Raw genomic sequence first — 22,716 nt, 5'->3', positions numbered from 1 at the left:
GAGCAAGACACGAGAAGTCATTCTTCCGCTCTACGCTGCACTGGTTAGGCCTCAATTGGAGTATTGTGTCCAGTTCTGGGCACTACATTTCGAGAAAGATGTAGAAAAATTGGAGAGGGTCCAGAGAAGAGCAACAAGAATGATTAAAGGTCTAGGGAACATGAGCTATGAAGGAAAGCTGAAAGAATTGGGCTTGTTTAGTTTAGAAAAGAGAAGACTGAGGGCGGACATGAGAGCAGTTTTCAGGTATCTAAAAGGGTGTCATAAGGAGGAGGGAGAAAACTTGTTCATCTTGGCCTCTGAGGATAGAACAAGAAGCAATGGGCTTAAACTGCAGCAAGGGAGGTTTAGGTTGGACATTAGGAAAAAATTCCTGTCAGGGTAGTCAAACAGTGGAATAAATTGCCTAGGGAGGTTGTGGAATCTCCATCTCTGGAGATATTTAAGAGTAGGTTAGATAAATGTCTATCAGGGATGGTCTAGACAGTACTTGGTCCTGCCATGAGGGCAGGGGACTGGACGCAATGACCTCTCGAGGTCCCTTCCAGTCCTAGTATTCTATGATTCTATGGACCATCTCCCACCTGGCAGCCAGCCGGACAGCAGAGAAGAGAACACCAGATCACGTACCTGATCCACCAGGCGAAGGAGCGAGAACTGGAACTGAAAAACATACAGTCTGAAAACAAACTCAGCCTGAGTCAGACCCAAGTCAAATACGGACTTTAGCGCCTTTCCTGTTCTGTGGGCATTAGCCCAGGTGACCTATTACAATCAGATATCGCCTGGTCTACCAGAAATTGAGGAGGCCCCTGGGTCTAACTGGTACAGAGACAGCAGAGCAGAGGGCTCCTCAGGAGCGGGGCCAGAGCGCACCAGCTGCCAGCCTCACCCCTAGGGACTATAGAATAGTTGACAAAGAATTCATGAAGTTAATCAACTTTTCAATTAACTGATATTTAACATCCCTACTTTGGAGAAGATCCACTACAATGATCACATCTAACATTCTTTCACCATCTGGTCACTCAGAAACACTAGGCTTATTAGAGGAGAAAAAAAAAGAGAGGTGCTCCAAGGCCTGTTTAGAGGAGGTCTGCTGTAACGAATAGATGTCAGGGAATCAGTTGCCCAAAGGATGCATTAAGTACTAACTGTCAAAACAAGGGCTACTACCCACTTAGCCAGAAGCAACTGGTTATACAAACCCTCTAGCAGGGAGATACCCCTTCATTCATTATCTGACCTCAGCTTTCTGAGACTCACAGATCCAACGAGAGTAACAGCCCTTTCCCTGCCCGACCCCCGTATGTGTGTAATTCAGTGCTGTGGGGCGCATTCCCTCCCCCTGTCCCTCCCTATCCAAATATTGTGCAAACCGCTTTGCTTCTGCAAGTATTTCAGGCAAGCTGGAGACGGTCATGCATCAGGAATTTCAGAAAGTCTAATTAAGTCAGGCTAGCCTAAGCCTGCTGCATAGAATTGACATGCACCCTGGCTGTGGGGTTCAAAAGATAAATATGCACATACATAAAGCACATTTCAGACAGCTTTTTAGTTCTCCTGTAGCAATCATTATTAGTAAATAAACACACAGACTTGGAGACCTAATCTTGGCCCACAATTCCGTTGTAGAGAGGCCTCTGAACCTGGAAAATAAGGTAGGTTGCAGATGTCTGCAGGAAGTATCTTGGGAAGCAGGAGAGGTGCAACATGAAGGTGCAAGGATGCGCTTGCGAAAATTTAACGAGCGGGCAATGGAGGCTGACATAATGGGTTGATTGGAGAGCACAGCTAGCTTGATAATGAATGAGATGATATATAAAAAAAGATTAAAAAGAATGGGACTTTTCAGCTTAGAACAGAGGAGACTAAGTGAGATATGATAGGGATCTATAAAATCATGGCTGGTTTGGAGAAAGTGAATAAGGAAAAGTTTTTTTACATGTTCCCATAACATAAGAACTAAGGGTCATCAAATGAAATTAATAGGCAGCAGGTTTAAAACAAAAAAAAGGAAGTTTTTCTTCATGCAGTGCACAGTCAACCTGTGGAACTCCTCGCCAGAGGATGTTGTGCAGACCAGGACTTTATCAGGGCTCACTCTGGAAACAGTCCCACTGGGAAATCAATGAGATGGTTTGTGAAAGAAGATCCCATTTAGCGTATGAGTGGCAAAGTCAAGTCTTAATTCTACTGGGCACTTTACTTCATGGGATCTTCCACTGTAGTAAAGCACTGTTCATTCAAGGACAACATGGCTTATTAAACGCTTGAAACGAACATACAACAAGAAAGCCACAGACCTTTCCAATCTGATACGCTACCCAACTTCGCCAGGAACCCATGGCAAGGACTTATATTCTTGAGGTCGCTTTGACAGAAGGGGACCTTTTGCACTTTGAAAAGCAGATATGAGTGATAAATGCAGCAGGTGCAAAATGTTTCACCCCCCCCCAACCTAAAAAACACTCTTCAAAAAGCAGCAGCAGCAAAAAACTTACCTCCCAAAAATGCAGTGTAGTTTTCACACACACTGTAGTTAAAAAATGACTAAGTTTTCTTGATATATGAATTTGTGGGCGAACCATTTATCAACGGGCCTGTTTACCTCCGCAGCAGAGTCCCTCAAGCCAAGAGCCATGTCATTCCCCTTTGACTGATTAATTAGCCAATCAGAGGACATTTTTCACTGTGAGGCATGATGGTTTATTCCTGCTAATGCTTGGTCTCTAACAGCGACACATTAAAGCCAACTCGGCTCTTTTAGCCTATCGAAGTGACCAAAAGGGAAGGCGAGAAGATAAATCAAAAGAGCTCCCCCCAGTTTCATTTCAGTCCCTAACTAAACCCCCAAGGAATGAACAGATAGAAACAGGACTCTTCACCAATGAAGAAAAAGAGGAAAAAAAACCACTGGTTTCTTGAGACTGGGAGATGTCTCTCGATCTGCTCCTTTCTGAACAGCAATAATTTATCCTCAGCTGATTAGCAGGGTGCTTATAGAATAGGCAACAAAACGTCAATACTGAGCAGTTCTCTTGATAAAAGCAAAGAAGAGCCAAGAACCCATGCCATATAAAGGAGCTGTGACTATTGCTGTTGGAATGAAGGCCCCAGTATCGAGAAGCACGAAACAAAACCCCGATTAATACCACAGGCCTGATTCACTGCTGCTCTGCAGTCGGACACACCAGCACAAAAGGGGTACGAAAAGCTATCCGTCGTGCGTGGCACGGGTGTAACAGGAGCACATGGCGCTAGGCTGTGATGAAGGGGGCACCTCTATTTATATTTTACTAGAAGATTTTCCTGGCATTGCTCGGGTCCTTAATCCAAATAAGTTTTGGTTTTTTTTTTTCCATTTCAATCGTTGCTCTGCGGTGGGGCTGGGTAGGAAGGGTTCAGCAGGCAGGCGGCCCAGGGAGGGAGGCCTACCCCAGCCCTCTCTCACTAGAACAGCTTGGGGCCAGATGTGAAGCACTTCTCCATGGCCACAGCTGGGGGAGGGGTGCATGTCCCCTGGCTGGAGCAGGTCCAATTTCATCTGCCCCCCTGTATCCCCCAGCCAGAGTGAGGAATGCAGCAAACCGTGCACTTTCCCTTTGCTCCCTGATGAAGGGGAACAGCCAGCAATGTCCCTGTACGAATTGGGGGAGAGAGGGAGGAGCTTCAGCCCCATATCCTTTTAGGGGTGCCTGGGGGGGTGGGAGGCTCGGGATTGGGGTACCCCAGCTAGCCCCTTCCATCTGCCCAGTGATTCTGTCTCTTTTCTGTATGGTTCTATGAGAAGCAAATCCATTCCAGGCACATGGCATTGTCCTGGCACAACCAAACCCCCACCGTGCTTTAAGTTATAAGAGGAAGCTGTCTACTGAATTTGATGCTCCTATCTCTTACTGTTTAGGAGGAGTTCTTGAACAGACAGACAGACAAGCTCTTTCAAATATATAGTCGATGAGTCAGCTAGTATTTGTATGTACCACTGCCCCCTGCTGGGTAGAAACAGAGTTGCTCAAGTAGCAAAGTTCTCAATTGTGGGTCAAAAGCTCTACCCGGCTAACAGCTGACCAAGGGGCTTTTGTCTCTGAAGTTTCACAGGTTGTGGTTTGCAGCGTAGCTGCAACTGAGAGGCCACCGATTTAATACAACACATTCACAGAGACTTCTCTCTCTGAGGAGTAACAAATTCATTCAAACGGTCAAAAGGCAGGAAATGCAGAACCGAAGACTGAACGCGCAATATTAACTCTTTCCCTTTTGTGCACATGCCTCAGGATGCGTGGCCAGCTCCCACCGAAGCCAAAAAGAGTTCTCATGGAGAGTTCTCAACGAGTGTTATCAGAGCTGCCCTTTGGGCTAATGACACAACATTCGATTTCTCAAATTATATAGACAGGCTGTCATACCAATCCTCTGTAGTGAGCAAACCGTGGCAGTAAAAGCAGACAAATCAAGAGTGCCCAGGAAGGATTCTTACAAATCGCAGTTTTCAAAGTTTGGATCTCCAATATAACAGCCTACAACAATCTCCCACAACTACTGATGGAGTGCATTTAAATCACTTACCAAGGTTTACTGTAAGTGATCAAGCATCTTCTCCCCCCCTCTCGCACAAACTATTGATTTTTGAAGATACAAAGGAAAAAAACCATCACAGATGCACAAACTGCAAGAAGCCATCACAAAAAAACAGAAGCAGTGAGCGGAGGCTGAGTGGTGACTAGGTTGTTACTGGAGTGTTTGGTCAGGGTTTAGAAGAGAAACAGTTCAGTACTGAACCATCCATTCCAATATCTGACACTTCACTGTAGGATTATTTATTCTCATTTACTTCCCTTACTGATAAGGCTCATTACATTTAATGCCATGTTTACTCATATTTATCCCTCGACAACGTAGAATGCATTAAACACTCTTTAGCTGCAAACGGGAACTGCGGACTGAAATATACGAGATAGAAATAAACGGAACACAGGACCGAGAGCCATCAAGTCTGAAATTTCAATCCCATCTCTGACAAACTCCCTCAGAGAGCCAAGTCACAACTGCCTCACCATTTAAAATGGGGATACGATGCATTTAATATCCAATACATACAGCAGGGGGGAATAAATGCCATACATATTAAAGATCACTCAAGAGTTAAGGAGGGAGGAAGACAATGCTATGGGAGCCACCAGATTTTTGTGACATCCACCGTGGACATGTTAAACCCAATTTTTCTTCACTTGATTTCCCTCAAGAGATTGTTCTACTGACTGACTGACATTGCCACTAGGAAGCTTATAGAGGAGCTAGCTTGTATTTCCTTTTCCTAACTTTAAATTCCTGCTCCCTGTCCTATTCCCAGCTTTTGACCCTCTCCGCTCCCATAGAAGGAACTCTTTCCTTTTCCTTTATTACCCCCCAAGCCCAGATATATATAGACATGGTGGTCGTCTTTCAGCTTCTTTTCTAGGATGAGCATATCCAATTCCTCCACTCCCTCTTTCGAGGACATGGCCTCTAACCCTGTCGCCATTTTACTCAGCTCATTTTGGACTCGCTCCAGTTTTTCAGTGTCCTTTTTGTATTGTGTGTTCCCATTCTGAACACCGAGTGCAAGCTGTGATCTTGCCAAGCTCTCCTCGCATTCTCTGTAATTCTTAGTGGATAAGTAACTTTGCTCTTACGCAGCACTTAATTCTGTCCACAGCCTCAGCTTTGAAAAGCAGAGCCAAGGACTCCTCACACACACACACACATTAGTTCCATTTTGCAGAAGGGGAAACTGATGCAGAGAAGCTGTGACTAACCTAGGAACACATCAGGGTTCGTGAGACTTAACTCTGTCAGGTAAGTATTATTAGCATTCACATTTCGCAAAAGGGAAAACCAAGGTATGGAGGGATTAAGTGATTTGCTTACAGCAGGTGTGGCCAACCTGAGCCTGAGAAGGAGCCACAGTTGACCACTGTACATTGCCAAAGAGCGACAGTAATTTGTCAGCAGTCCCCATCAGGTGCCTCCTCTCCAGCATCTTTCGCCCACCAGCAGCCCCACCGATCAGCACCTCCCTCTTCCTTCCCCGTGCCTCCTGCCCGCTGCAATCAGCTGTTTCATAGCACTCAGGAAGCTCTGTGGGGGAGGGAAGGAAAAAGGACGCAATACGCTTAGAAGAGGAGGTGGAGCCAGGAGCTGAGCACTGGAAAGTTGGCACCTGTAGCTGCAGCCCTGGAGTCGGTGCCTGAGCAAAGAGCCGCATATTAATGTCAGAAGACGTTGGCCACCCCTGGCCTATAGCCTCACAATGAGCCAATGGTCTAGCCAAGATTAGGCAAGTGTTCAAGTTTTGGATTCGAATCACTAGCCGACAAGGTCTGTGATAACTGCTGGGAAATGCAAATCGTTGAGGAAACTCTGGAAAATGTGTCAGAAACCAATTTCCTGATAAAAAGTAAAACAGCAACAGGGAGGAAGGCTAAAATTCCAGATGATTAACAGGAAAGCGATCACACCAAACCTGGAGATAAATGGGCAACTGGGCTTTGGTCATTTAGGGGAACTCATGCATGACAGCATGCACATTACTGTAACTCGAGGATGCTATTTACTGATCTGATGGCCTGAGATGCGGAAGTGAGAGGTGTTTATAATGCTTAAGTTTTCTGTGCAGGAATCCATATTCTTAGAACTGTCCCAGCAAATCAGGGCTTCTCTCCCAAACCCCAAAAACGAGTTAGTGCCAAAACATGTTGTTCCTCTTGCGAACTGGGACCGTCTAGCTTATTCCCAAATCCTCAGTCTCACTCAGGAGTATTTTCTCCTGTGATAAGGCTCCATCAGGAAACACAGCTGGATGGAGGAAGGAAATTCTGAGAAAAAAAAAAAAAACAGTGGGGGTTCCAGGAAGTTCAACCAGATAGGAACTAATGGAATTTGTTTTTCTGTCTCCCCAGCTCCAAAGCGAGTGAGAAAACTAAAAGGTTGTGGGGGCAAAGCCTGGCAGGCCCTGCCCTGCAAGCAGGTCCCCACCACGGGTCTCGGGAGAGCACCATAATTACAATTCAATATTTTCGATCACTCATTGTCTCCCTGAGAAAACTGCAGACGTTTCCAATTTAGGTGAACTCCAAAGCTGAGCCATTGTTTTCACTTTACGGGGGACGGATCCAGAGGTCCCTCTGTAGTTTATTAAAAAGGCTTTGTTTGGCCACACGATTTATCTTGAAGGAAACATTTATTTTAGATTTAAAATAATTTTAAAGAGACGCCTATGAAAGGCTCTAGGTGCCCTCACATCATCAGTACGAAATCCCAGCAGCATTAACATAATCACTTCAACAAGATCTCAGCCAGCCCGACACCTCCCCAAACCCCTTCACAGTTATGGGGAGCAAACCCAAACCCCACAACCCCTCCTAAAAATCCTATCATGTGATTTGTTTTTCAGCCTGCCTGAAAGGTGTCTAAATTCAGGTAGGTAGCTGCGGACCATTCAGCGCTTTAAAGAGCATAACACAGTGCTTCTTTTGTGACAGTACGCCCCCGGACAGCGTACTGGCACCTATTTTCCCTGCATAACTTAAATGAATTGCATTCCCCTTGGGCGTACTGGCACCTCTTTTCCTGGGGCAGCTGGGCTCCCGACGGAAGCCTGCTCGGGACACGTGGCTCTTAAAGGGGCCACGATGGCATTTTGGCCCCCGGCATGGCTTTTTTTTTTTTTCCCTCCTTCGCTCAACAACTTTCCCCTGGCACCTTTTTTCTTACAAAAAAAAGCACTGGCATAACCAATACCCTAAACTCCACTCTCAGCCTAATGGGCAGCCAATACAGATCCCAGAGATCTGCTGTCACATGTTTCCCGTGCTATGAACCACTCAGGAAGCGAGCCAGGGCAGTGTGTGTCACTTTGGTCTCCCAAAGGCTTTAAGATGCAGCCCCAAGCAGAATGTGCTACAGCAGTCCAATCTCGAGATAACAAAAGCTGGGGTAACAGGGACATGGTCGACATCTGAAAGGAAAGGATGCAGGTGGGAAAAAGCTGACTGGTTTAGTGCTGTAAGATGGTCATCCAACTGCAGCCAGGAGCCTAGAACCTCTCCGAAATTGCAAACACCAGTGACTAACGGTGGAGGTTCTCCCTCAGAGGGACGGCTATTAACTCCCCCGGGTTCTCCAGCTGCTTGCCTCAGCCCACTATCTCGTCTATGCGGAGCTGCAGCCAGGTCACTCTCTCCCATTACTCAGTCGCACTGCCTGAAGGACGGAACTGCATCATGGGAATGGGACGAGAAAGATACAGTTGGGTGTCATCAACACCGCCTTAGTCACCTAATCCTCCTAACGGCCCAGACGCAGGCAGAGTCCAAGAGGGGCCAGACCGGTACCCCGTAGCATCCACAGCTGAGAACTTTTCAGGAAAAAGAACCATTTGCCCACAGCTATCCAGAGAGAGAAAGACTGAAATTGTATCTCGAGCACAGGTACATAACAGGTAGCTGCAATGTATGCTTCTCGGAGCTTCCTCATGCTGAGCGGGTGGGACGATTTCTAGCAATAAAAGAGGGAATTTATTCTCTACATTAACTCAGTCATAGTTCTTTCTTTATAAGGTTTCAGCACAGAGGCTAATAGTGAGGACGGTTTCCTGATGTGAACGCTCATCCCGACTGAAATCACCTCACACGGACCACCCAACAGCTACTACATGTAAAAAAGGAGTTTTGGTTACTATGGACCTGAGTTGGATTCTATCGAAATAGTAAACATTCCATTACCGGTTCCTTGAAGAGGGGCTGTCTCAAAAAACATGGTGAGAATGCAGGAGCAGTGCAAGATCTGTTACCATTATACAGAGTGTGGTTACAATAAGGCTTCAGAAACCAGTAAGATTCCTTGGTTGCCCTAGCCCCTAAATCCATCTCTCGTAACTTGTCTCACGCAGGCACAACAGCGTGCCACAGCTGACGGCTCTAATGGGACCACAGCAAAAAGCGAGGGACCAGAGACTACTAGAGAATGAAAGCACATCCCAGGGTTCTGATGGACATCAAGATTCTTCCTACATTGTCTGAATAGGAACGGATATAAACTAGTATCCAGGAGAACTGCAAGAGAATTCCAGCATATGCAGCATTCTCTCTCTGCCGCACCGGGGAAGCGTCCAGGAATTTCCCCAGAGATCACAAATAAACCTGATAAATACCATTTAAAGCGATCAACTGATCACTTCATTTAGTACCACGCTGGATTCCCCCCACCTATGGCATGTCCGGCAAAGGAGACAAAGAGGAGTATGAAAGAGCTGAAGTTCCATGTCACAAGTCCCCCTTCCTGTGAGGAGTCGAGCAGTGAAGTTTTTAATGTTGTCCTCCCACTAACGTCACAGGTCTCCGGGATCCCGAGAGAAGGAAAAGGTGACGGCTCTGTGGCTAGAATGACGTAAGAAGGAGCGATGCTGCCCCGTCTGGCTCTTCCAGCAGCTTCACAGAGGATACAGGGGGCGGTAATACCGTTCCAACTTGCCCTACCTCCTCTGTCAATACATCAGCATGGAAATCTAGCCAGGACACAGGGAACAGTGCCAGGCCTCTCTTGCGCCCCCAAAGTTCAGTGCCGCATCAAAGCCATTAGCCATCACATTTTTGTGAGAATTAATAAAAACATGCCAAGATATGGACACATTTCTAGAGTGCTTCCCCTCCTAGGGTTGCCGCCTTCCTAGGTGGTGGTAACAAGACCTCTGACGCGTTGCACAGACTCTATCTCTTCCCCTAATGCCCGGCCCCCAGTGCTTGCTCCTCTCTCCCTGTATTCCCATCACTCAACTGGCTCATCTTGAGGGGCCATCCTGGAGGTAGGAGGCAGCTCCAGGTTAATGACCCAGGCCCTCTCCGCCCTCCATAATAACCAGGCTTTTGATTTGGGTGCCATTTAAGGCTGCCAGGTCATTGGTAGTTTATCAAGGAGACAACATTAAAGGCTTCACTGCAAACTACTGTGACGTGAAGGAAAGAGAAATATTGAAAAAAGCCAATACAGCCTCTTCCCGACTTACGAACCGGTTACGGACCAAGCAATTGGTCGCAACTCAGTTTGTGCGTATGTCGGACCCCATAGAGTTACCTGCGACTGCGCTGTTCGTAAGCACAGATAGCGTTTGTAACCCCGGGTCCGCCATTTATGACAGCTTCGGTCGTAAATGCGAATGGTCGTAAGTCGACCGTTCGCAACTCGGGGACCGGCTGTATGGCGTCGCCTGGAGTGCTATGACGACCTGAAAGAAGGCAAAAAAAGTGGAAATATGGATGAAGTGCTAAGGAGGAGTCCAAAAGAATAGCACAAGCATGTAGGGACAAAATCAGAAAGGCTAAGGCACAAAAGGAGTTACATTTAGCAAAGTGGATACAGGCAATAAGAGGAGGTTTTTAAAATACATTAGAAGAAAGAGAAACATGGAAAGGAAAGTGTAGTCTTCTACTTAATGGCAGCTAATAAGTGGTGACATCAAGAAAGCTGAGGTATTTAATAGTGCCTATTTTGCTTCAGTTTTCACTCAAAAAGGTTAACGGCGACCAAATACTCAACAAAATATTAACAAGGAGGAAAGAATACAAGCTAAAACATGGAAAGAATAGGTTAAAGAATATTTAGATAAGCTAGAGGTATTCAAGTTGGCAAGGCCTGACAAAATTCATCCTAGGCTAACAAAGGACTTGCTGAAGGAGTCTCAGAACCATTAGCAATTATCGCTGAGAACTCCTGGAGCATGGGTGATGTCCCAGAAGACTGGAAAAGGACAAGCACAGTACCTATCTTTAAAAAGGAGAACAAAGAGGACCCAGGGAATCGTAGACCTCTCAGCCTAACTTCAATACTTGGAAAGATACTGGAACAAATTACGAAATCAATCCGTAGGCACGTAGCGGACAATAGCGTTATAAGGAATAGCCAGCATGGATTTGTCAAGAACAAATCATGCCAAAGCAACCTAATTTCCTTCTTTGACAGGGTTATTCGCCTAATGGAGATGGGGGAAGCAACAGATGTGATATCTTGATGTTAGTAGGGCTTTTGACACAGTCTCACATGATAGACTCATAAGTAAAGTAGGGAAATGAAATTACTATAAGGTGGCTATGCAATTGGTTGAAAGACCATACTCAAAGAATAGTTATCAATGGTTCATTGTCAAACAGGGAGGGTGTATCTAGCGGGTCCCGCAAGTTCTGTCTTAGATTTGGCACTACAATATTTTAATTAATGACCTGGATAATGGAAGCGGAAAATATGCTTATAAAATGTGCAGATAACACAAAGCTGGAAGGGGCTGCAAATATTTTGGAGGACAGGATTAGAATTCAAAACAACTCTGATAAAGTGGAGAGGTGGTCTAAATGCAACAAGATAAAAATTCAGACAAATGCAAAATATTTCATTGAGGCAAGAAAAAAAAAAATCAAATGTCCAAATACAAAATGGGGAATAACTGGCTAGAGGGTAGAATAGATTAAAAGGAATTGGAGGTTGTAGCAGACCACAAACTGAATATGAGTGAATCTGAGGCAACTGTGAAAAAGACTAATATAATTGTGGGATGCAGGAACAGGAGTGCTGTGTATAGGACATGGGAGGTAATTGTACCAATCTTATCAGCTCTGGAGAGGCCTCAGATGGAGTACTTCAATTCTGGGCATCGCACTGTAAGAAAGATGTGGAGAAACTGGAGAGAGCCCAGAGAAGAGTAACAAAAATAATAAAAGGTTTAGAAAACCTGATCAGTGAGGAAAGGTTAAAAAACTAGGCGTGTGAAGACTTGAGAAAAGGGGGCGGGACCTGATAAAAGTCTTCAAATGTGTTACAAAAAGAACTGTGATCAATAGTTTTCCACATCTCCTGAATGTAGTAGTAGTAGTACAGGCAGTCCCCGACTTACGTGGATCCGACTTATGTCGGATCCGCACTTATGAACGAGGCTTTTCTCGCCCCGTGTCCTCCGGGGCGAGAAAAGCTTCTCCCGGTCTCCCTGGTCTGCTGGGGGGGACCAGCAAAGCCGCTGGACCCCCCCAGCAGACCAGGGAGACCCGAGCAAAGCCGCCACCTGGGCGGCTTTGCTCGTTTGGCCGGGAGCAAAGCTGCCTGGGCGGCGGGACCCCCGCCACCTGGGCAGCTTTGCTCCTGTCCCCCTGGTCTGTCGGGGGGGTCCAGCGGCTTTTCTGGACCCCCCCAGCAGACCAGGGAGACAGGAGCAAAGCCACACGGGCGGCGGGGTCCCTCCGCCTGTGTGGCTTTGCTCGGGTCTCCCTGGTCTGCTGGGGGGGAGGGGGCGCAGCTAGTGCGCCCCCCCCCCCCCGCCCCAGCAGACCAGGCTTTTGTTGCGGGACGCCTCGGGTAGAGCAGCTGGGGTGCTGCTGGGTTGGTCCTGTGGGAACCTACCGGCAGCGCCCTAGCTGTTCTGTCCCAGGCTCCAGATTCAGCAGCTGTTGAAACTGATCAGGCTGATTCCAGGAAGCTGGGGGCAGAGCAACTCTGCCTCCAGCTTCCTGTAGTCAGCCCCTGGTCAGTTTCAGTGGCAGCAGCTGAATCTGGAGCCAGTTCCGACTTACATACAGATTCAACTTAAGAACAAACCTACAGTCCCTATCTTGTACGTAACCCGGGGACTGCCTGTAATGGGCTTACTGTGCAGTAGAGGAGAGTTAGGGTCGAGTATTAGGAAACGCTGTCTAACTATAAGGGCAGTTAAGCTCTGGAATAGGCTTCCAAAGGGAGATTCTGGAATTCCCAGCATTGCAGGTTTTTTAAAAGAGGTTGGCCAAACTCCTGTCAAAGATGGTGTAGGAGGTTGACTTAAGCCACGTCTCCACTTACTGGTGGATCCACACTCTAGCAACGTATCTTCCGGGTAAGGATGTTAAGGAACAGGTATTGACTACACAATTAGCTGATAAGGGGAGGCTTGCTCAGAGACTGCTGTGCCTCTGCATTTTAAATGAATCAGAGCAGCCTCTCCTACCCATCATATGCCCCCCCCTCCACCTGCACAAGGAGCAAGTGGCACCGCAGAGATGGTGCTGGGGGGAACCAGCTTTTAAGCTGGCTCCCACCAACACCCGCTCCTACCTCCCATTTGCTGCCTCTCATACAGAAGCAGCAGGTTGGGGTGGGAGGGAGGGAGTAGTTAGGCTTATCAGGTAGTCAAGTACTTGCTACATCCCTACTTTCGGGGTTCAATTTAGAGGGTCTAGTAAAGACCTGCTAAATCAAATGCTAAGAGTGCCCGTCAGCACCGGTACTTTTTGCTGTCACGAGGAGTAAGGGAAGTCAACAGGAGTGTTTCTCCTATTGACCTCCCACTTTGGAGACTGCACCAAACTCGGCTTAAGGTACATTGATTCCGACTGTTATTTACATAGCTGTAGTTGCGTGCCTTAAACTGACCTTCTGCATGTAGTATAGATCTGGCCTTGATCCAGCCACGGCACAAGAGGCTCAACATGATGCCTTCCCAAAATCCCTTCCATCCAAACGATTTAAAATGACATCACATTTGGATACCTTTGGGCTAGCTGTGATCCATGACTTCCTTACATTGACTGTGGAGATGAAGACTAGAACGGGAGACTACAAGTCCCATCAGATTTTGCCATATCTTGGGCTACCACATGGCAGCACTTCAGCCAGAGAGATGAAAAGTAGGCCCTTGGCTATACAGCTAATAGGCGAAGTTAATCTACAGAGCTCTACTACTGAAAGCATACACTAGTTTAGGCCGCTAGTCCAAAACCTAATTTCAAAACTGCACTAAATTAAGATTAGCGGTCTTGTGACTGATGGAGTCTCCCCAAACTGTTATCCATCAAGTCCGAACTGAGTGGCTTGCAAAATAAAGGTGTGGATTATTACTCATAGTTGCTGACAAGACAGGGTGGTTCTAGCTTCGGTTATTTCAATTATTTGTTGCTCTGTTCTTGCAGCTTGGGGAGTTTTTATCATGGGAAACAGATCTGATGCCCCCTTTCTCTCCCCACCAAGATCACCAAGATTTTATTTAAGGGGGGGGGGGGGGGGGGGAGTTGTATTTGTTTAAAATTGTAAAGCTACCGAACAGAACACCAAGGCCGTGTACTATAGCTTGGGTTAGGGATATTAAAATGTGTTAAGTAATTGTGTAACCACTGAACATTGCCACGATTATATGGTTACATGCAGGGGGCAGGCAGCTCCCGCCTGCTGCTCCATGCTGCTGCCTATGTAACAGAGGCTTCTCACGTGTACCGGCTCCTGCATGCCCTTCCCCACTGCTGCTGCCTCTGATACAGAGGCAGTAGAGGGGGTTGGGGGATAGCTACATATAACTGTGTACCTAGGGACACTTTCACATCCCTAGCTTGGGGTACACGCTGCAATCTCATGGAAGTGCTCTAGGTTTGGACAGCTGACAGATCTTTGCCGTTATAACACGCAGAGACTGGCTCTCCGGACACACGATTCCCAAGCTCCATGATCTTGTGAAGCTGTAGAACAGCTTTTAAACGTTTTTGATTGGAGCGGACACAAGGCTCTGCAGTATCTTGCTCCCATTCCTATGGTACCCACGAAATGAAACACAGGCTGCACCCCTCCCTCTAACCACCACAGACTTCACAGCGCCCACAGGGATAGCACTAGAATACCTGTGGCACATTCTTTTGCACCTTCTCTGGGCGCACACCAGTGAATCTCAGTACTGCCAAAACACTTGCCCGCACTAGTCACATTCCCGCACAAGGGAATCTCTCTGCAGAGTCACAAGACAGACATTCGCCTCATACCACAAACTGCTACCAAAGTGTTAAGTGCAAACCTGTCTGTGAACCCCCCAGAACTTGCACCAGTGAGTCTATAAGTGTCAATTTGGACCTGACATTTTACCCACCTCAAGTACTGAAGAGTCCCTGGTGATATTTAATAGCAGGACTGAGGGTACTGCATGCCGAACAGTGAATGTGAAAAATCAAGCCACCATATTTAAGGTGACATTAAAACAGCTCCTAGGGTTTAGAATTTATAAATGTACAGTGATCTTATGGAAATTAAAGAACAATTTGCTGTTTTGCTGATCTTGGTCACTTTTTGCTAAGTACTGTACTTTATATTTCCAACGTAATCTACAACTCCGACAACAAAAGACAGCTACCGTGTTTTCTATACTGCCAATCAGAGTGTAAAAGAAAAATAAAATTCTTAGGTAGACTTAATATTGACTGATGATCTCAATTGTCATAACAATCTCGCTTTCCCATCTTTAAAGGGAAAAACATAGAAGGAAGAATAAATTGTTTACACTATTGAACCCAGGATCAAGAAAGATGAATTCCAGTCGGAACAAGCATCGAGAAAGGCAACTCGACAGATCAGGGAATGGAGAGCTGGTCTTAGGAGAAAAGACTAAAGCACTTGGTTTGTTTAACCGAGTGAAACGAAGGCTCAGTGGGGACAGGTCCCTGGAAACACTTCAAGAGTTAAACACTGAGGAGAAAGAAGAGCTATTTAAGCTAACAGACATTGTTGGCACAAGCACAAATGCGTATAACCTGGCCAGGAGTAAATGTAGGCTGGAAATTAGAAGAAGGCTTCTAACCATCAAAGAGGTGAAGTTCCAGCGTAGCTTTTTTGTAGGAGCAGCGGAAGGGAAACACCTAAACTAGTTTTCAGGTGGAGCGCGATAAGTTTATTGATGGTACTGCACAGCAGGGGTGTCTGAGAGCGCAGGGCACTGGACTAGTTGACCCTTCCAGTCCTAAATTCATAAGATTTACCTCAGTTTTCGCAGTCTGTCGTTTCCCAAAAATGCAGGACAGGTCATCTTCGCTGCGGGAAGAGAGATCCTTTCCTGGGAGGAAGCAAAGGAGTGCAACTATTATTCATTTGGGCAACATCCAAATGTTTTCAAGGGCAGGGCAGTGATGCTGTAGGCCTTACAAGAAGCTTTTTCCCCCTGTGAATATGACACTGTCTGAAAACAGGAATGGGGCACACAGAGCAGAGGAAAGGAGTGATGTGACAACTTGAGATGCCACCAAAAGTTCGCTGCAGCCTTTGGTGGAACCCCAGGACAAGAATTTGGCTCCCATTCAGAAGTCATCTGCCACTGTTTTATGTGATCTATTCATAACTTTGGCCTGGGGGAGACGGGGAGGGGGAGGGGGAGTGTGTGTTATATTTTAACAAAGTAACCATTAGTGGAAAATCACACGTATGGCAAAAATCAGTTCCAATGACATTTTACACACACAAAAAAAGAAACAGAATTACTATTAAAGAAAAGCCGGAAACAGAGGGCATCCGGATGGCTGGCATTTAGTTACTCCTCTGAAAGAAGAGGGAAAATCTCAATACTTCAGGAGTTAAGTTTAATTATTTGGGTGACTTAGGCCAATGGTCAAGGATAGAGAGAAGACCTGATAACAGGGCTTTCGTCTTACTGCAGTCAAGTTTAAGCTTATCCCTGATCTTAGCCACATGACCATTAAGTGGGCCTATCAAGACTGTACAGGATATAGCTGTACAGATGTCCAAGCAACCACTGTTTAGTAAGTTGTTTCATCACATGGACCATTGTGTTTTTTCTTTTATACCATTCAAAACAGTCACCCTTCCTTATGAAATAGCAGCTTCCTACAGACAATGACTGAATGATTCCAGAATACCAGCCTGAAGCCAACAAAAACTGCCAACTAAAGCAGGAAGGCTGTATTATAATTTAAAGCCGGTTGCCACATGGCTGTTTTAGTGCCAAATGTAAGTCAGATGTAGATATTTATAGCCCTGAAGTTTGTGAAAGAAAAACAAAGTGCCCCTTACCTTTGGCAAACTTCATGTAATGAACTCGTTTCCTGGAGGATCTGGATTTCTCTTCCAGACTGAATGTCGTCTTCTGTTCGCCAGCAGGCTCTAACACACAAAGATTACATGTCCATTGGATAAATGCTAACTGCTAACCTCAGACATCAATACACTGGGAAACAGGGTATGTGGGATTCAAGAATTTTCTGGGTGCTGAAAGGTCTGGGCGTGAAGTGCTTACCTGGCACCTTGCTCCTGGGGGTACACATGGCTCTATGCTCCCACTGTTCCCAGGTGCTGCCCCCCACCACGATAGGAGCAGCAAGAAAAAGCCTGAGGGGAAGCCCGCTGCTGCTCTGTCGTTCCCCCAGCTCAAGAGAGGGAGAAACAGCAGTGTGCAGAGCTGCTTTCTCCTCCTCCCGCCAGGATCCATACTATGGGTATGCCCAGATTAGGGACACCCAGAGTACAGAGGATCATGTGTATACTTAACGCCTCGATTTAAGTCCCAGCAAGTAACATCACATCAAAGGAGCAGAGAAAGGGCTGTTCACGAAGCGTTATTGTACGGTCTTGCTACCTATAATGTTACACCTCCTTGGTATAAATGTAATTTGAAAAAAGAGGCAAGTTCTTCAAGCAGAGACAGTGCCTTGTTAGTAGGTATCTATACTGTGACAGTGCCTCGAAGCAATCGGGTTGGCGGGCCACCCTTCTACATGCCGCGCTGCATCTTTCTATAGAACCCCTGGGTAGGGTCTGTTACTACCGTCTGCTGCCCACCACTGCTGCCCACCACCGCAATTAACCTAGGAGTTCTTGAAGACACACACACAAGATACAGGAGCGACTCCGTCAGGGCGCTACCCTGACGACTGGAAAGGGCAACGTGAGGTTCTGTGGGCATCTCTCAGGGACTTTCACTTCCCCACAGTAGCTACACACAGGCGGCTTCTCTTCCCTTCCAAGGCTCTTTCTTCACACGCAGTCCCCATCCTACTATCATCACACATTCAGCATTGTCATCTTGAGGCTCACCTATGACCAGCCCATGGTGCCAGCCTGCATCGTCCACCTACTTGCTTTTTAAACAAGCACCTTGCCTTTTCCCATGCTGCCCCACACTCCCCGCCAACATCCACAAAGCTGCCGCATTGTCCACCTCCAATTCCTTTGCTGTGATGCTTAAACTCCCCCCGGAACAGTTTGGCTGCAGATGTGGTGAGACCACTGCCTACCATGCTGGTTAATATCACCTCCTTACTTCCTTGTGCTAACCCATCTGTCTGTACACAACTGCTGTCTCATCTTGTGCTTCAATTGGAAACGCTACACAGGGCTTTGTTTTGGGCTTGCGTGGCATCTAACAGTTTGGTCCTGGTCCTCAACTAGGGCTTCTAACTGCTACCACAATAAAAAATAATATCATCAATTTACAAGTTAAGATGTGTTTTCTAACTGCCAGCCTTGCAGGCTCAGCCTGGGCACCAAAAGTCAAGCTGGCTTCCCTCATCCTCACCTGCAATCAAGGGCTTACAGACTAAGTTTCTTGGTGAACCAGTGAAAACCCATTTCCCTCCCTGAACTTGAACAGATGGTGGCACTGTTTGGAACTCAGAATGACTGAACAGGAGTTTAACTGGAAGCCTGGAGGAGAAAAGTGAAGAGCCCATGATCAGGCTCTGATCCATCCAGTCCCTCCTGAATTTAGACTGAAAATCTATTACAGGGGGAACTAGCAAATCTGGGATTAGAAGGCATTTGCTGCAGAAAGAGTTGAAAGCCCTCAATGGACAGGTTCTGGGAGGCAATTGAGCATCACCATAGTAAGAATTCTCAGTGGAGCATCAATCGCAAACTCACAGGTCCAGCGAGAGTGACGCCAGCCCCCTCTTGTGGCAGCAAAGTGGAATTTCAGTATCCAACATCAGGAATTTTATCTACGGAGAGACGCATTATCACCTGTCTGCTGAGAACTGAGACTCAGTATTAGGGCTGGCTGAACGCTGCATAAATATCCACTCACATTTTAAAAACACTTTGCTTTGGTTGTATTTTTGTCCATAGCCTAGTCCCTGCTTATAACTACCCAGCAATGAAATGGGTGCTCAGAAACCATGGACAACAATAACTACCTGTCTAGACCATATAATTTATGCCATCATGTGCCAACAGTGTCCGTTTGCTATGTATATTAGACAAACTTCTCAGACACTTCACCAAAGAATTAATGCCCACAAATCAGACGACAGACAGTTTCACAAATAAAAAACAGTTTCTGGTCATTTCAACCAGACTGGGCATTGTCCCAACGACCTCACTACATATATATTACTTCAAAGAGACTTTAACACCAGACTACAAAGGGAAACCTCAGAACTGTCATTCATGCTTAAATTTGACACTTTACGAATGGGCCTTAACTAAGATGCTAACTACCTTACCCATTACAAAGATAGTTTCCCCAATTATTACCCCCTAATATCATTATCTCATAGACACTAACCTCCCCCCCCACCTTCCCTCCAATCTAAAAATCTGATTTGTCAATTTTATATGCGTTCACTTTTAAAAAAAAAAAAATTGTATCCCTTTGGTATATATGATCGTGTCAATTTTCTTCCACAATTTGATCTGAGGAAAGGGGTCTGGCCCACGAAAGCTCATCACTTAATAAACCATCTTGTTAGTCTTTAAAGTGCTGCATAGTCCTGTCTTTTGTCTAGACCAAAGGTCTTCAAAATTTATCAACAGGACTTTGGAGAAGTGACAATGATCTACCTAGGCGACACAGCATAGGACTGGGAACCAAAACAGCTTCCTTCAATGAACCTGGCTATTCCAGTCATGCTCTGTGCATCCATAGAGAAGTCATTTAAGACTCTCTGTTTCCATATTTGTACAAATGGGGTTCATAACACTCGCCCACCTTTCAAAGCACTTAGTGGATGCCATCCACTTACAAACACCAGCAGGGTCTTCCCCCGGGTTACAGCTAACTGATCTTCCTTTAGCTCAGTAGGGTATTAGGATCAAATTTGTAAATGTATTTAGATTCTTAAAGATGTACACAAGTGCCCAGTGGGATCTTCAAAGGCACCTAAATCCAAGGGGAGTTAGGAACTAGGTACAGTAAAACTCCATTAGTCCAGCATCCAATCAGGAACCCGGAAGTGCTCGGGCAGCCGGACAAATGGAGCTGCTCTGTGCCTGGCTTCCCCGATTCAGCCGCTGCTGAAACTGACCAGCAGCTGAATCGGAGAAGTCAGGGGAAGAGCAGCTGGGGTGCTGCCAGGTTGGTCCCGTAGTGCTGCCCCTCGGGGCTGGAGGGCCAATCAGGCAGCACCCCAGCTGCTCTGCTCCAGGCGTCCCTATTCAGCCGCTGCTGAAACTGACCAGCGGCTGATTCCAGGAAGCCTGGGGCAGAGCAGCCGGGGTGCTGCCCGGTTGGTCTCGCAGTGCCGAGGGGCAGTGCTACTGGACCAACCTGGCAGCACCCCAGCTGCTCTGCCGCAGGCGTCCCCGATTCAGCTGCTGCTGAAACTGACCAGCAGCGGTTGAATCGGGGACGCCTTGGGCAGAGCCAGACTATCGGAAGGGGGGGCTATGAGGGGTCTTTCTGATAGTCCGGCATATCTGATAATCCGGCACCCCCTGGGTCCTAAAGGTGCCAGATTATCAGAAGTTTACTGTACTTAGAAAATGACTAGAGCAGTTCTCTATATCTTTAGACACCTACATACCTTTACAAATCTGGCCCATAGCACTTGAGGACCAGGATCGGAGACTCAGCCCTGCAGGTGTGTGGCTTGTTTCTCCATCATAAAAACGGATTTTGATTTCTCTCCGAACTTTCAATAAAGCCCCACACTCTTGGTGTCATTTTTAGGATTAATACATTGGCAACTACACTTTGCTCTGAATAGTTTGAATAAACTCCCTCATGCCAACGTGCTGCAATTGATTATACATGGACAGACACTGCACCCAGGCAGAAAACCGCTGACTTTAACAGGGCTCCACCAGGGAACTAACCGTTGCAGACCTTGAGCCCAAGGGCTTGTCGGCACATAAAAAACGCCCGAGTCTAAGCAAAGGCAAGACGTTAGAATGAGTTAGTTAAACCTACGCGGTGCTATGTGGATGCCTGTCCTGTTTTAAACCTCACATCAGTGTAGTTTGTCCGTTATTTAAACCAGCATGCGCCTAGATCAGGCCCAAGTACTTTTTTGCTCTTTTTGGAAATTTTTGACAAGTCTCCTGCTTCTGCCCAACTAAATCCCATTACCCTGCCTTATGTAATGAGTCGGTAGGTTTTGACTCCAGCTCATGCAAAAGAAACTGCCAACAGGTAAAAGCCAGCCATAATTCTTCAACACTAACAATGGTAAATGTGGCAATCGAGAATGTGTGTCACGTGCCTTGGAGCGGCCTCAGGTTGCTTTTTAAGGGCTGCTGTTTCTGCATATCCCACCGCAAGGCTCTCCTCTTGGCTACAGGGAACACACCTGTCTGCCTTTTCTCCTGAAGAGCTCTACCAAGGGCCTGATCCAAAGCCTGTTAAAGACTATGGAGTTTAAATGCAATTCATACACATCCTCATCAAAATTAAGAGCCTGGTTCTGTGCGAAACCGAGCTCTCTCCTCCCATTTATTTTAACGAGAGCTGAAGGAGGATCAACATCATGCAAGAAGTGTTACCAGCCCACAGGACCAGGCCTGAATTTGCCTTTTCACAAATGAAAACCAAAGGAAATGCTCCGTGAAGCTTCCAGCACCCAAAATAGCGACACATTAACGTACCTGATTCAGCTTGTCCATGGCAGTTATTCAGTTCAGCCAGAAGTTGGTTGAAGTCATCTTGGTGGGCAAGCCAGCTGTCCTGAAAAGAGCACTCAAGTGATTAAGAGGCAAACCACCCTACCAAAAGGTCTACAAGAGTCTCATTGTACGTCCTCTGGGTCTAAATACCAAAGAGTAACTAGAAATCCCCTAAAGTTTCCTGGGTAGAAGCACTCGCTACAACTCGTTACGTTCGCTTCAAAGTGCCTACGAGACGTGCTTGAAAGTCTTCAAACAATACTGAGTTGTTGTTGGCTCTATTATGGCCCAGCCTGGGCAAGTTGTTTTCAGCTACAGGCAGGAAATGCTAACAGAATTTTCCCGGCAGCACAAAAGATGAGAACACACAAAGTCAGTTCTGACGTTGACTCAGACAGCGCCTTTAGGGCTCGATCCCAGGTTCTGTGCACACCCAGGGCTGCCAACGGGAAGCGGGGACTGTTCCAGGCACAGGGAGCAGAATGACAGGAAAGCACAAAACCAGGTCTAGTAAAAGGAGACAAAGGGCTATCTACCAGCAAGAAAACATTTCAGTGGCCTGTGGGAAGTGGCATCTCTGAGCATTCACCACCCCCAACATCCTCCCCAAAAAACCTGGCAGGACACAACTGTCCCAATCCGGCATTTGAGCAGATTTCTCTCTTCTGCAAGATGTTCATCATTACCCATGACGTTCCATTGCACCCACTGCCCATTACATAAAGGGGCGGTCAACAATCCACACAGTCTTACCTGGGTTGGCAAGAATGCTAATGAGTGCTCACCTCATAATTTACGGCTGCTCCTAAACCAAGGGTGTTGTTTTTCACTCGAACCTTGATGTGCTCTGTGCTCCCTTGTTCCTGAACCCCAAGACCCTAATGAGAAGTGAAGGCAACTGGTAAGCATTTTTCAGGAGCGATATTAAAGGTAAGTATAAGTATCCTACAGAAACCCATTTGGTTTGGAATTACAGACGAGACACAACTTAAATAACTATTGATTCAGTCAAATGCTTTAAGCCAGGGTGGGGAACCTTAGGCCCGGGGGCCGTATGCAGCCATCTTGCCTGGATCTGGC

At 46.6% G+C, this 22,716-nt stretch overlaps 1 protein-coding gene across 2 annotated transcripts in view; it reads right to left on the bottom strand.

Annotated features, from left to right (window-relative positions):
* Nucleotides 1-22,716, bottom strand: part of PINX1 (PIN2 (TERF1) interacting telomerase inhibitor 1) — a 94,292-nt gene that overhangs the window by 47,249 nt on the left and 24,327 nt on the right. For both annotated transcript variants that reach the window (XM_075923246.1, XM_075923245.1), the window contains 4 exons: nt 22,422-22,514; nt 21,619-21,697; nt 16,834-16,923; nt 15,789-15,862 (listed from right to left, as the gene is read on the bottom strand). In XM_075923246.1, coding sequence (XP_075779361.1) covers nt 15,789-15,862; nt 16,834-16,923; nt 21,619-21,697; nt 22,422-22,514 — 336 coding nt within the window. The remainder of the gene's footprint in view (nt 1-15,788; nt 15,863-16,833; nt 16,924-21,618; nt 21,698-22,421; nt 22,515-22,716) is intronic.

The sequence above is a fragment of the Pelodiscus sinensis genome, chromosome 3 (assembly GCF_049634645.1).
Source record: "Pelodiscus sinensis isolate JC-2024 chromosome 3, ASM4963464v1, whole genome shotgun sequence".
NCBI lineage: Eukaryota > Metazoa > Chordata > Testudines > Trionychidae > Pelodiscus > Pelodiscus sinensis.
Note: the sequence above shows the minus strand (reverse complement) of the source record. Positions and strands in the feature narration are given on the sequence as shown.